Source organism: Danio rerio, chromosome 7, assembly GCF_052040795.2.
Source record: "Danio rerio strain M-AB ecotype USA chromosome 7, GRCz13ab, whole genome shotgun sequence".
In the NCBI taxonomy this organism is placed as follows: Eukaryota; Metazoa; Chordata; class Actinopteri; order Cypriniformes; family Danionidae; genus Danio; species Danio rerio.
In genome coordinates this window covers 27,418,744-27,434,764 of record NC_141027.1, presented here as the reverse complement: position 1 = coordinate 27,434,764, position 16,021 = coordinate 27,418,744, and the positions used below count along the sequence as shown (strand labels likewise).

At 37.5% G+C, this 16,021-nt stretch overlaps 1 protein-coding gene across 50 annotated transcripts in view; it reads right to left on the bottom strand.

The window, feature by feature from the left end:
• sox6 (SRY-box transcription factor 6) overlaps nt 1–16,021 on the bottom strand; it is a 200,998-nt gene that overhangs the window by 85,091 nt on the left and 99,886 nt on the right. For all 50 annotated transcript variants that reach the window (NM_001123009.3, XM_087259709.1, XM_087259733.1 and 47 more), the window contains 2 exons: nt 13,723–13,812; nt 535–707 (listed from right to left, as the gene is read on the bottom strand). In NM_001123009.3, coding sequence (NP_001116481.2) covers nt 535–707; nt 13,723–13,812 — 263 coding nt within the window. The remainder of the gene's footprint in view (nt 1–534; nt 708–13,722; nt 13,813–16,021) is intronic.

The following is a 16,021-nucleotide window of genomic DNA, read 5'->3' as shown; positions in this document are numbered from 1 at the left end:
AATGACAAAAAATAAGACATTTTGTTTTCTGTGAAAAATATCAAAATGATGCAAATACATGATTAGTACAAGAACAGATATCTGAAAACTGGAATAAATTGGACTGAAAAATTCATTTTTATACCCCAAATCACAGATTATATCTTGATTTAAGCACCAACTCTCTATTTATTTATGTATTTGTTTGTTTGTATTGCAAAACAAAGATACAGTATAGAGGAATATATTTATTTATCAAATAAGCTTATTAATGTTTTTTCCCCATAAACTTCCCTATGAGATTTTATGCTGGGATTAAACCCTTAAATTGTGAAAGGGCAAATTAAGATTTAAAGACACTTTTAAAACCTGATACATTCACATTCCTGCAGGTGTTTTCTTTAACTTTCTTTAAATTGCCTTGAAAATTTTTCTATTCTAGCTAATTCTACTTCCTTGCATTCCAAATTCAATTCTGTATCCTGTTCAGAATTGACTTTAACACTGATTTATTCAATTCTGAACGGTGCTCCACCCTGGTTTACACATTCTCACCTGCTCTTGCTGTTGGCGTGCCAGCTCCATTTGCTGACGCTGTTTCTCCATCTGAGAGGCGGCCAGTTTCTTCTGCTCATCATGGGCTGCCAGAAGCTGCTCTCGTAGACTGATGAGCTGTGTGATCATGGTGGAGAGTTGTCGCTCCTTCTCTGCAAGACTTTCTGGAGTACCTGCGACAAAACAAATGCAGTCAAAAACAGGGAACAAAATGGAAGAAGGAAGAAAAAAAACACTTCACGACCCTGCACCCTCTCCCATCAGTGAGAAGAAAAGGTTTACATCTCACGTTACATCAGCCAGATGTCCCTCACCTCTTATATATAGTCTCTATACCAAGGCAAAGGTCAGTTTTCCTAGAGACAGAACAGCAAACAAAGCAAGTGCTGGAAAACAGAGCCTTGTTAATTGATCCGCGCTTCTCGGATATAAAAAGCTCCCACAATCAAGAAGCTCCTGGGATCAGCAAGTTTTTTTCTTTTTTTTTTTCAGGAGAGGGCAGGACAGAGCCAGCAAATGCTGAGCATCCAGCACGTCTCAGTCAAGTGAATTCCTCAAGACCACAGGAGGCGGTCCAGGAGGCTCCGTCAAAGCCGAGAATGGTGTCTTTCAAACAACCAATGGAAAAGCTTCATTAAAAGTGCGAAGGTCGCAACTCCCTCGCTCTCTCTTTCCACTTCTGGTGATCGCGGCTTCTCGGAGAGATGGTGAGGAATGGAATTGTTCCTATTAAATAAGAGGGGCTGTCACAAGACGAGTGAAGGTGCCAGATTAGTGACAGACAATACAGGGCAAGTGTAGCGACAGTTGCACGACTGGAGGCACTGCCATGTAACGACTGCTCTCAATTCTCATTAAGGGAGGAGCAGACGCAAACACCTCAGAGCTGACGTGCCTCTCACAAACAGGGTCACCGTCACCTCTGTATCCTCTCATTATCTCCCTCGCAAGCATCAAACAGCAACGCTACCAACGCATAATCACACCAGACAATGTGCAAGCCTCCTGAGTATCCTCCTGCGAGGCTGTACCTTTAGTTAATCAATGCTAAGCGATCCAGCCTCCGGACAGTAACCTGCTGCTCTGAGACAACAGTGCGATTGGATTGGCTAGCGGCCAGCTCGGTGTTAAATTCTTTCCTGGGTGTCTTCCTATGCTCCCCTGGCCACATCTGTCTTGAGTTTCTCCGAAGCAGCTCCCTGGGGCCCGCTCTAGTTCAACTATTTTAATTTGACTAAACACCTTGATTTATTTTATCTCTCCGATGAGGAAAGCCGTTTGTCTTAATAGGGCCTGTCAACTTCCAGCCCCCATTCAGAGCAATTTACTGGCCGGCGCTTGAGCAGCAGTGATGAAGGAGAGAGGGTGAAATCGTCCCATTTACTCTCTCTGTCAAAAAAAGGCACCTAAAAAAGGCGCCCATTGACTGCTTGCTGCATGTGGCTTCCTTGGGCATGAATTGACTTTTTATTCACTTGTTGTGAATGGCTTATCTGTAAAATTGATACATTTGCTACCGATTTTATTAACCTTTGGCTTGAGGCATGAAGGGCTGTTGTTTAGCGTGTGCTGCAGTCGGGATTGACATATGCCCTTCGTGCTCGCTCGGAAACGAGAGAGAGAGTAGGTAAGGTAGGATGGCAGTGCATTTGCAATGGGAGCGACACTTCAGGTCAGAAGGACTGTTGGATGTCAAATAGCAAAACTTGCTCCTCCTTCCAGCTCCCAGAGATTCTCAGGGGCCCCTGGGGCAGGACAGGACTCATATCCTACTGAGAGGCAAACATCTGGACTCAATTCTGCCCGCTCTTCAGACGACCCTCTAAATCAATCACACTTTTCAATCTCACAATCTATTGCAACGATTATGCAAAAAAAAAAAACAGAAGCACACTTCTGTAAGGATGCATGGTGAAATGATCATGTTTCTTTATTGGGTATTCTATATTAGGCATGGGCTTAATATAACCCCATGCCTAATATACGGTATGATAACCTTGGATAAAAATATCACGGTTTCACGTAATGTGATTACTGCTCTAAAATAAATAATTTTTAAATGTCTGGGTAAAATAAAAATAAAACACAATTTTTTTTTTTTGAGAATCATTTAAAATATTTTGAAGCAGTAAACATGTCAGGTTAAATAATTCAAATAAATCACAGACTTCTGCTGTCTTCATTAGTTTCAAAAACACATATTTCTTTACTATTTGAAATGACATCTGCTGGAGATACTGTTGTCCGAAAAAACTAAACAAAAAATGAAATAAAAAATCTTACATATACTGTAGGAACTGTATAGCAGAACATTTTGGCTGTTTTAAAACCTTGATTTTTCCAAATCGCGGTAAACCTTGAAAACAGTCGTGCCATGCATATTTTCTATATATTTTAATAATGCAAGTTACAGTAGCTGTGTTTTAGCGAGGGGCCACAGACTGTGCCCAGGAGAGGTTCAGTGTGTGCAAAGTGGTGGTCCACACAAACACCAACAGCATACTAACAGAGGCTCCATTGTTTCGTCTCGGGCTTGATTGTCCAGAGCTCACCCCACCACCCCACCCTGCTACCAAAATGTCTTCCCTCTTCTGTTTTCCCCTCCTCAGATTTCTGCGCTGTTATGCTCCTGTGTCATTGTTTTCTGACTATAACAGCAACTTATGGACAGTTCAATTATTTTAAGTCTATTCTTTCTGACAATACTATAAAAGGTCTTGTATAAAGTAGAATTTAGCTTTTTCTCCTTTTAGTTGTTTGTATTACAGCTGAAGTCAGAATTATTAGCCCCCCTTTGTATTTATTTTCTTTTTTATATATTACCCAAATGATGTTTAACAGAGCAGGGAAACAGTGCTGAAGGTAATACCTCATTACTTCAACTTATATGGAGTACATTCCCAGTACTTACATAGAAACATTTTTTAACTCAAATGGTTTGTTGCAATAGGTTTCCTCGAACGGTTTAAATTGACTTAACTTACTAGGTTGTGGGTTTTACAGTACTCAGTTGGTTTGAGTTCTCTATTTATTGGGCTTTACTGTCCTCAAATTGCTTCGTTTACTCAAATGGCATAAGTTCACAGTACTCATTAGGATTAGTTTTTGAACTTAAATGGTTTGTTGCAATCGGTTTCCTCAAATGGTTTAAGTTACCTTAAATAAATAACACAATATAAACCAGTAGATGCACATATATTTACTCAATTGTGAGATTTAAATGAAAATCCTGTATATTTTGGTAGTCCTGCTCTGGTATACAGGACTCTTGCTTGCTTTGAATTATAGATTCCTTTTAAAAGCAGATAAAAGTTTTATTGGCAGGGGAGCAAGGGGGGTGGGGGTAGTGGGGGGTTGAAGGGGGTCTCGGTGTGTATCTGTCCTTACAAAGAGAGCAGTGGTGCATATTGCATTGCTCTTAACAGCGGTGAGTTTGGCTGCTCTTGTAAAGGTGTCTCGTTGCATTGTCGTTCTGGCTTGACACAACCTGGCTGGAAGATCCTAAATAATGAGAGCAGGTTAGATTTGTCTAATTCATCAACGAGGACACAAGATTCCACTCAGGACCTCTTGGCTGAGGAGGAAAAGGAAAGAATGAGGCGGCGTCAACCGAACATTTACCTTCCTCTCCCTTCACTGTCACAAACCAGATTGGATGACATTTCCCACAATGGCCAGCTCCAATGCTGGAGAGAAACAACTGCGACTGCGGTGAATAAGCGAGAGAGGGAGCTGTCAAAGAGAGGGGCCACCAGATAAAAGACACTTTGTAGGGGTGCGATTTGTTCTGTCCAACAGCCATTCTGCCACCCCAGGCCAACCCCACCCCCCCTTCCCCTCTAATCAAGCAGGCCCTAATTTGAGTTCCAAGTCCAGCACCAAGGGAAGAGAGGGCAGCTTGTTACTTTGAAGAGTCCCGAGTGAATAAGAGAGATAAAAGATCCAGGCACACACTAGGAAGAAAGAGGAAAGGGGGCGAAAGAGGGAAAGACCCCTCTATTCTCTTCTCTTCCTTTGGTTAGGACAGCTGAACCATTATGGCTAAATTTGAATGACTTATTTTTTTCAGAATACTGGAATTTCTTTGTCTCTCCATCAGTTGGCTTTCTGTGGATGCTCCCATATGCTGCGAGCTCATCCTAAGTAAATTAAGAGAGCTCTAAAAGCAGCGATTGTGCCTGTGTCAGGTCCAGACGCTTGACTGTGCATAACTGGCATGCCTTTAGAGACTGGTGGATCGGAGGCAGTGAAAAGGTATATTCCCCCATGTGATCTAGAAATGGGAAAAAAGGTCACTAATGATTTTTAGCCCTGCAATACATATACACAAGGACTTTGATTTATGGTCCCCATATGAACAGTGAAGGTTCTTTTATGTGTCTATTGTCGATGTCCATACCAAAGAAGAGATTTCCAGATTAATAAAAGGGAATATATATATATATATATATATATATATATATATATATATATATATATATATATATATATATATATGTGTGTGTGTGTGTGTGTGTAAAAAAAAAAAACTATAATATGTTTTTATTTCAGTGACCTTAAAGTGAGCAGAGTTAAATTACTATTAGGATTAAAGAACCTTGTTGCATCTGAAGACAAGACCCAAGGGTAAAGATCAAACTAAATCAAAGATTAAAGACTGAAAGCACACACATACAGACACACGCAAAATCATTATAATTTGGCTCAGATGACATTTATATGAACCTGCACATGCAAATAATGTTATACTACAAATAAATAATGCCATGACTTATACAAGTCATTCAGTAATAATAAATAAATAAATAAAATAAATACAGACAGACAGAAAGGGTGATAGACAGATAGATAGATAGATTAATTAATAAGTTAATAATTAATTAAATAAATATATGATAATTAATATATTTGTAATTGAATTAAGAATGAATGAATTTATTTATTTATTATTACTGATAGCACTGTAAAAACTGTTATTATTTATTTGTAATATAACCAAATGTACAATACAATTACCTAAATTTATTATTATTATAATTAATAATAATAATATCATTTAAAATGCTGTTGAATGACAAGAAGCACTTGAACTAGTAAAGCATTATTAAAAAAAGTGTCCGTTTCTCCAGAATCAGATGGTACGACCAACAGCTGTTTTACCTGGCCCGCTGCCCCATGCGATGATCGAAACCCTGCTGATCCTGCCAATAAAGCTTCATTAAGTAGCATGCACCAGGACCTGCTAGCACATGTAAGCATATGGTAGCCCAAATCATCAACTCCAAAAAAAAAAAAAAACTTTCAATACTGCATTAAAATTTAGCATAATGCAAATATACAGCTCTTGTCCAGGCTATAAAAAGAAGGTGAACATCTTGTGCTCAGTATTCAACAGTGCCAAACCAGAATCATTACAGTGTGCATTTAAATATAATTAGCTGTGTATGTTAATGTCAATGCCAATAATTTTATAACTACGAGTTATTAATACATTTTTAAATATTAAATTGACTAATTATGATCAATAACATGTATTTTAATTGTTGTAATTTATTTTATTAAAAAACATTTCATTTATTCATCTTTTAATAGATTGAATGACAGAATCATTTATTGATTGATTTATTCATCCAATTTGACCTTTCTTTCAGCAACCGAAAATGCTTTATTTACATTCGTTTTAAATAATTGCAAATATTTAACATACAAATAAGTGTGATAGCAGAGTCTACTCTGCGCATGCAAAGTGAATTAAAACGCACTCCATTACTACACACTCTCATCCATGATTTTTATTTTTTTTTCCCCACCCATCTCGAAAACACTTGATTGACACCAAAAGTCAACAGAGTGGCTCTTAAACAGAGACACACTTCATGTTCTTGACGTTCATGGGGCACTTTAATGCCGACTAATAATCTAATGACGACAGCAGCGATGCTCACGAGTGTAATTAAGATAATGCAAGAGCCCGGCTCTTCTCCCAGCATCCTCAGCATCACACAAACCTCTTCATTAAAGAGTCCTACCGAGATAGCAGCTCAACCTGACCACAAAACACACACACACATGCAAACAGACACACACAGATGTGGGACAGGGAGCTTCTGGTGTGCATTTCAATGTTTCTCCTATCCAGGTTGATTGACGGTGAGGTCACTGCTGAAAATTGGGCCGTCCTTGAACACGCACTATTAGAATCAACCATTCATCACTCACTTACATGGCTTGACCTCTTCTGGTTTTATTATTATTATCATTAGAGAGAATAAAAACTCTGATTAGACTCAGCATCCATTTAGGCCTAATTTGTTCTCTAGGGTTATATGCTTTTGCATAAATATTTTGGAAACATTTTCAAGTAGGGTTTTGTTGGGTTACAGTTGTTAATGCATTAAAAATTATTAAATAACAGTGAATAGTACAACTACAGTAATTATTCATCTTTGTATTTTTATTTTTTATTTTTGTAAATACAAAGCAAAATCCTCTGAGCAAGATTTACTCAGCTCAGAGAGTATTTGTTCCCTCTATAAATAAGGGTTAACAGGTTGGTAATACGTAAAGCTGCTGTTTGTGGAGTTGCTTTATGATCCTCTGCTGAGATTTTGAGAGATTCAATGTATTATCAATTTCAGCTGATTTCTTCTAAGGCTGTGACTGGAGTCAGTTTTAGTTTTGTGTTTCTTTTCTGTTTATTAACAGAAGGTGTTTATCATCAGTGCTCAATCATCACCTAATTATTCCTTTCATTGTCTCATTAACTTGACTAACTTTAACTCAATTTAGAGAGGGACTGAATACCATCTAAACTGAGTAAATTTTACTCAGAGGATTTTGATGTGTACAAACACTGTTAATTGATGAGTTTAACACTGAATAAGAATTCATAATTTATTATTATATTATTAGTTTATTATTTTTATTACTTATTATAAAATATTTTTCATAGTTAATTTACCTAGTCAGAATGTCTAGTATGTTTGACTAGAGTCTTTGCGCCAATATTGTAGCTTACAAAATTAACGATTATTAACCATTGATCTTATATGATGTTAAAATGACTTAAAACAGCTTGTGAACTTATAAAATTAAGCTAGAACATGATTAATTTAGTTTAATAAGTTACAGTGATCTAAAACATTAACGACTAATTGAGCTCATAATTTTTTTCAGTGTATATTCATTTTTTTTATTTTACTTTTCCATTTTCATTTTTTAATTGAGAAATCGTTTGATTAAGGCATTGTAATTGTTGAAAACAACCTTAACTGATATAAATAAATACTTCAGAAATGCCTTCTGCTACTCTTTCAATGAAGCTATTTTTCTGTATTCTTTGAGATAATATTGTTTTTTTCTTTGTTTGTTTTTATATCTGCAATATATTAAAATTTTAGTGCATTTGTTGTGCCATTATCATATAAATATTTACTATTTCCTCAATTAAATATATACCTCATTAGGGTAGTCTTATGTATGTACAATTTCAAGTAAAAAAAGTGATTTTTCTTTCACGCTTTCACTTCCAACCTTAACTTTAAATCTATAGCTATAAACCCACAACTAACCCTATAGTAAATTGTTTATAAAGGTTTCATTAGTCTAAATATTATTCCCCTCAGGACCCAGGGGCTTGCGGATGAGCGGAGACACAGTCCAGAGCCTCTACTGTAGTCGGAAATCCAGCGTGACACAGGCTAAAGCATCCCTGCCAGCTCTTAAACACCATTACACGGCCGTGAGCAGAACATTAGCTCTGAGAGCCGGCCTCTGATAAGCATTAGCTGTCCTGACACCGAATTAAACCTGCCTTTGCCAGTGCCGCACCTCACCCAAACATGTTTCTAATTTGTGAATAATTGTGTTATTGGGTTTCACCAACTGCACCCAGAGCTTGTAACAGTGCAGGACATTGTGAATCTTCTTAATAAATGAAAATATTTGCCTAGCAGGAAAGCTTAAATGTGTGCCCTGCGGTTTAGCGTTCAGAGAAGTGATTTTCCTCAGGTCTGAACAGTGTGTGCGCTTTCGATGCCTGTCTTTTTCCTCAACGCGCTCCTGTTCGCAAGCACTTTCAATAACACCATGTGAGGAGAGGAAGCAAACAAGGTGTGCCTTTCTCCAGCCAAACGCCACAAGCTAAATTCCTCAATTCATTAGGAGAGAAACGGAGCACAGCTCTCCCCGCATTCATCTTGCAAATGTGGCCCAAAGAATAATAATTTACAGTGGCTCATATTTCACTTGGGTACATAAGGGCAAACAGTTTGACTATTGAGGCGTTAGGGAGAGAAAAATGCAGAGCGTGCCGCTAGAGGATGGGGGAGATGGAGGAATATTTCACATTCTGTGATGGGTGGAGAAGCTTTACTCTCTATCCTGGTCAGGAACAATGTTTTAAAGGAGTCTCGAAAATGATTTCAAATCTGGCACAGATGAAATGTCAGATAGATGCTGAAAATGGGTTTTGATTTGCTTCACCTCAAAAAAAGAGCTCAATTAATTTAGTAACCTGTTTCATGTAAAACAGTAAAAATTTATTTATTTTTATGTCAATGGATTGAGTTTTATATGCAGTGCTCAGCGTAATTGCGTACATCCCATTTGAAAATGAATATTTATATCCATTTCTCAGTAAATAAAGGCAATGTATTTTGGTACATTTAAACTAAACATATTTTATAAACAGATATATTTATTAAAATAATATTTTAGCCACCAAACATTTAGAAATTGAAAGACAATACAATTAAATTCAAGCAAAATATTGAAAATAAAAAGTTATAATCTACAAAATTTCAACAAAATTTTACCTTTTTTTGCCTTTCTTCATTTTTTTCTAATTTTTAAATTTGTATTTAATATTTTTCTATAACATATAAATTTGGGTGTACTAGTTTTTGGACCGTTATCACAAATATTGTTTTAGATAAGCTCCAGATTTGGCTTCAGTACTGACAAATCTTATGCATATGCACAAATATAATATTATATAGCTTCCCATTAAAAATATAAATATAGATTTGTGAGGGGTGTACTTATATATGCCGAGCACTGTATATAAAAATAAATATATACAGCTGTTTATTTGGGTTTACAATTTATAGTTATGTTTCATAAAATAAAATAAAAAACTAAACTGTTGATGCATTTCACTTAAATGTAAAATTTTTCTAAATTTAAAAAGAGTGCCTTTTTGAATACTTCTTGGCATAAAATAACCAAAAATGGTGATATTTATATTGATTTTTAGACAAAAAAACACTAATGATTCATTTTCAGTTAAGAAATCATTCATTGGTGAAATTACTTCACTTGGATTTTTAAACTCAACTAATGAAAACATTTGTTATTCTGAAAACATTTGTTTGCACAGATGAAACATGCTTTGAATGACAATTTTTTAATTTGAAAGTTACCAGAGGTTTATGTTATCTAAAAAAAAAACCAAATATGAATATCTTACTTCAGCCCATAACTATTAAATCCAGTACATCTAAAGAAACTGAGACTATTCTCTTATTTTTTTCTAGCTGTAAATTATAAAATAAAAAAAAAATAAAATAAAAAAAACGACAAATAAACACATACAACAAATACATTTTTAAAAATAGTATTTGAAAATAATTCCTATCCATCGGGATCTTTTTTCCAACATTTAATCCGCAAATTGAACAAATTTGTAAGCACCATAAACACAAGATTAGCACATAAAACTTTTACAACCTTTTACGTTTATAGTAAACAATTTATTTGACCTTATTGATTTATGCTTCTTACTATATTTTGTATAGTTATGCATTAAAAAGTGCCTAATGATGATAAAAAAAAGACTATTGTCATGTAAAAAACATTCACGCTTATCCTAGAGTGTCACTTCACATACTGTATCTACACTAGCATGGAATCCCTGCCCTTATTGGAGCCATTAAGAATAAAGCTGACGTTAAATTGAATAATCATGTTTTCAAGTAAATCCAGCTGCTGGAACAATCGGCGCTCTGTACCCTCACAGTCCGCTCTCTGTCCAAGAGCGCTTAAGCCAGGTACGAGTCCCATCAAAATCACACTCAGCCCTGCTGCTCTCTTAAAAAGCTTCTACTTATCTATCAGCCACAGGACTTTCTCTTCACAGCCATGTAGACGGCTCTCGGAAATTGATTAGGCAAAAAGCGAGGGACTCCTTTTTCCACACTGCATGGCTATTTTCACATACTCACACAATGCTGAGATTTCTGATTTTTTACCCTTTTTTTTGGTTTACGTTTGGATAACCTGATCTTGTGTTTATAGTTTGACTTCCAGTCACATTTTTTTAAACAGTCAGGGACATCTGAGCGTTCAAGGTGATACAAACAAAAACGGCTCTGCGACAGAAGCACAGGGCTCCGATTGACTAATGAAATCCATTAATATGACAAAGGCGAATTAAAATTCCAGTAGAATATTCATTCAAATTTTGGGGGGAAGTTTCCAGCATATATCAAAAAATGAAACAAGGGTGCAAAGGGTGCCAATGTCTTTAATTGTGTGAAAAATTAAATGTAGCTGAAGTGAATCAAACCTTAAAAAATAGAGCTTTTAATTGCACCAGCAGCACCTCTTTCCATTAAATTTGGTGATTAATCGTTCTGGCATATATCTGATGTGTTACTCTGTATTTGTTCATGTATCTCTTCCTCTCTCTCTGACAATCGAGCAGGCACTGCTGTGGTTTGGACGTCCTCCAGACATCCTGCTTCTCCTGCTTTGTGGTTTTGTTTTGCAGATCTCATCTCACTCTTCACCGTTCCTCGTGATTGACAGCTAAGCTCAGGTATGAAAACAAACACAGCGCTCCAGCGGCGGCGGGTGGAAAGTGATCCCCTTTACGCCCTGTACCTGCTACTGCTACCCCTCAACACAGTGTCAACGTCAACAAGGGGCTTAAAGAAAACACACAGCATTCAGAAAACACTTAAGAGCACTTAAAACAATTCTCGGATAGAATAAAAATGCAAAACTACCTGAAACATCTTGTTTCACGAAGATAGATCAAAGCCAAAAAGTGATCTGGTTTGATGAGTTTGTTTACTTGTTTTGTGCAGCAGAGCTGGGCATGTCTGGACGTGTCGCTACATTTTAAAAAACAGGTCTAAGTGTTCTCTGAACTTTTTTTTCCACTCTCTCTCTCTCTCTCCACTATTGTTCTTTGTTCCCTAAAGCAATCAGTTACTTTTTTCAACTGCTAAACTGTTTCTTACCACAGCGGTGTCTCGACAGGATCACAAGGTGAAAAATATGTAAAGGCTTTAAAGAACAGCTGCGGAAATTTCAAAAGCCAGTGAGAAAACTTTCTATAATTTCAACACTGAGTTTGGCGGGGGCAGCGATTCCTCGCCGATTTATTTATCGAACAAAGATCAAAGGGGGGTTTTGTAGTGCAGCGACAATGGCACAAAGAACTGTGGGTAGAATGCACAATGCCATCGGTTCAGATACGAGAGCAAAAACAGCAAGGCCAAACAGGCAACAGCTTCCTTTTCATCCTCGTGCCATCTTTTATCCGGCACTCTCCTCCATTAATTTCGAGCTGGAGGAACGTGTGGCCTTTGTATTGATTTTTTTAACCCAACTATTAACGCGCTCTCTGATTTATCATAACACTTTAGATCTTAATCATAAGTTGTGTGTGTTTTTTCTCTTTTTCAGCTTGGTGCCTTTGTTTGTGTATTAATTAAGCAGACCTTGTGTGTCTCCAACCCTGAGCTTCCTTTTTAATTGCCCGTATTTACATCAGGCCGACTTCAAACGCAGAGAGAGACATTTTGTAAGGGGGAGCACAAAGGAGGCCTTTGAAATGTCTACAGTCATATGAAATGGCAGGCTAATTAGAAACCTTAGGCTGCCGGTATGATATGAAAAGTAATTCTGTCTGTTTCTCTACAGTCGCCCGCAGCCTCGCTGGAAATCACGACAGAGGCCACTGGTGGGGTATTATCAACGCCTTCTACCTGTTTATACCTTTTAAACATGACCTCACCCAATGCCATTTATCCAACAGAAAAAAAAATACCCTGTAATTTAAAAAGATCTCCTTTCAAAAGGCTAAATCTTTCCTCGCCATTTTCTTCGCTGCACTTTGATCTACGGTGCCACATAACGGGGGCAGGTACAATGAATCTGGTTTACTGAGATGTGATTTACATTTGGGGGTTCATTAAGGTTATTGCCGATGAATGCACTTATTAGAATGTACGACTGTTTCTTTTCCCCCCACCTCAACCCCTCCTCCACCCACACGCCGCTGAGAGTCAGTCTAATCCAATAATTAAAACCAAGGACAAACGTTATTCATAATTCTAAATAGCGCAGGAATGGAAAAGAGAACCATTAAGCGAGGGAACAAAAAAACAATAACACTTCTCTCCAATGTTATTACGCTCGCAATCTAAATCCCGCTATTAACTGCCTCCTAAATGTCTTCTCCATTAAAAGCGTCCTGACATACTGATGCTATAACATTGGGTATTCCGGCTGCCATGACACCTGTATCTCTGGCGGCAAAAAAGCCTGCTGCTGTATGGAAACACATGGCTGTACAATAAAAGTCAGTGTAAAGCTCTAAGGGTATTGCTTTCGGCAAGAACGGATGACAAACCCAAGTGTGCCAGAGAACGGAACAGAAAGAGAGTTTGAGATAGTGAGGGAGGAGTGTGTGGTTGGAGCCGGGCAGAACTTAGTGTGTTATCTGAGAGCCGGTGCAGTGCCGTCTCCTGCTACATAAACACGTCTCTGTAACAGCCAGTGCTAAGACCTAATCGTGGAAAAAAAAATAATAAAGCACATCCCATGAACACCTTTAGTGGGTGTAAACGGTGCATGGGTAGTACTGTCCTCCAATACAAACACACACATGCATTTTTCTGTTTATATCAAGCTCACCTTTCCACTGAAAGTGTGTTCAAACATTATAGAAATGTACTTCACCTGAATACACAATATTTTCTGCCTAATTTATATTCCAGGAGCTAAATAACTAAATTTTGCAAGCATACTGCACATCAGATTGAAATACTAGAAGAGTCAACAAGAAATAATTAAGGAAAGATAAAACTGACAGAAAAAATGGACGTTTTCTGATACTACCAAAGGACCAATCTTAATTAAATAGAAATATATCTGTAAAAGAGACAGACTTCTTACCTTTAATTTCTCCTAACAGCTCGCCAGTGTTCAGTCGCTCCATCTTCTCTTTCCAGTCTTTAGAAAGGAGTTTCTCCATACAGGAGGATTCTGAAATACAGGAGACATTTCAGAATTAAATGTGATGCTTATACAAAACCATAAAGCAAAATCACTTTAAATCACTTTATTTAAAAAAAAAAAATCACAAAATCACTTTATTTAAAAAAAACTTTACTTTCTTCATGTGGTTACAGCATAAATACATTATAAATACAAACATTTATTTTAAAAAATTGCTAAACAACGTATTTGTGACAGAAAGAGGAATCCCACAAACACAGTTTGTGTGAAATCACAGACGGCCACAGTAAAGATGCATTCATACGGTACAGTAATTCGCTTTGAATAACTGCATTTCTCAAATCCATAGCTTTGAGTATGACCCATAAACCTTGAGCAACAAAACGATTTGTGCTTGGAGAAATAAAGAGGCCTCAAAGACAAAGAAATAAGACAGAAAGGAAAACGGGGAAAAACCTTCCGATTGAAAAGGTGTGTAGAGCAACATGAAAGAAACAAATTCCTTCTACTTCTCAGGGAAGTGAATGTTACACACACCTGGCTTTCAACCGCTATGGTGCACAATAATTGTCGAATGTGCGTTCTGGAGGCTGGACCGTGGTAATAAACTGAAATTCTATAGAGATCAGTAGCTGAGTGCATTACAGCGAAAAACAGTGTGTCAGCTCAGTTCATAAAGAGTATCAGGGGTAATGTCTAGAGGTCAGAAAAATGTTTTAATTTCAACAAGAAAAAAAAAGGGGTTTTGTAACTGAATGAAATGCTCTAATGCAATATTTTCAAGTTAGGTCAACTACATTCTGTGAAAGTGTCAAGGTGAATCTATTTCTGCTTAGAGCGTGCAAACAGCTTCTTTATAAAAGGCACTAATTGTTTTGTTTAATTTTTTTTCATATATTAAAAGGGCAGGTGTGATGTTTCTTAAATTCTCAATAATGCACATACTGAGAGAAACACAAAGACCAACATATAATATGTGGATAATGCGAGAAGTGACCCCTGGTCTGCTGAAGGTCGACTACAGAGGCTGAAAGAGTGATAAGAACGAGGCGCTGCACAAAGAAAGACATTAAAAGGAAAGGTAGAGAGGGTGAGATGGGCCTGCTTGACTGGCCCCGCACAGCCGGCAATGATGAAAACAATTAACATTTGTCTGGCAGACAATGAATCAGGAGGAGGAATGGCTGGAATCTGCAGAGCTGCGGCCCCGAGGTCATTGATAAAGAACACACTGCTCACCAGCAAGAGCTTGAAGCTCGCAGCCTGGGTCAGTCTGTTCCCATCGTACAAACACACACACACACTGGGTGGAGAAACACCGAGTCAAAAGATGTGTCCAAACATCAGGCAAACATAAACAAAGTGAAAAGTTACTACATTAAGATCTCTACCTTTTTCAAGCTGAATTTCTTTTTTTGCAGGCAGTGACCCCTGAGTAGAGGGGATACGGGTGTCATGTTGCCATTCGATGACATCATGGACAGGAAGAGTAGAGTTTGTTCCCTGTGTGAAAGGCCAAAGGGCACGGGGCTAAAGCAGACATTCTTGCACGCTGCTGGCAGCCCTGCGGCACCGTATGCTGTAGTTAAACCACTCGTGCACACAATGGCTCATTTGTGAACACACTTAGCCAAACAAAAGGGCACAATTCATGAGAATGGGAATGACTTTGGCTATTCTGTTGTGCGTGCTTTGTGTCTGCGTGCATTGTAGTTGTACAGTATCTTGAGGTACTCCAGGCCATGGAACATTCCCCATGAGTGACATCATCACCCTCATGAATGTGGTGTGATGTGATTTTCATCTCATGCCATAAAAATAATTGCTGCCACCATGCTTCTCTTATCATGAGCGCTACAACTAAAGGCGCAATGTCAACTGTATAGTATTACTATAACATTAGGTAACACTTTATTTTGATGGTCCATTTGAGTATTAGTAGACTGTCTGCTTTTTATCTGTTGCTCCTTCAACAGACATTTAACTGACTATAAGAAACTTTGCAAGTACATGTCAACTTACACTAACGCTAACAACCTAACAGTCTAACAATTAACTGAGAATTAGTTGGCATGTAGATGCAACGTATCTTAAAATTCAACAAACGGACCATTAAAATAAAGTGTGATCTAACATTTAAATAACTTTGTGAGACAATAAGGATCATTGTCAAGCAAACATTGGAAATGTCTTAGATCAGTAATACTTTTGAAATTTTTTGTGCGTCTTATAAACA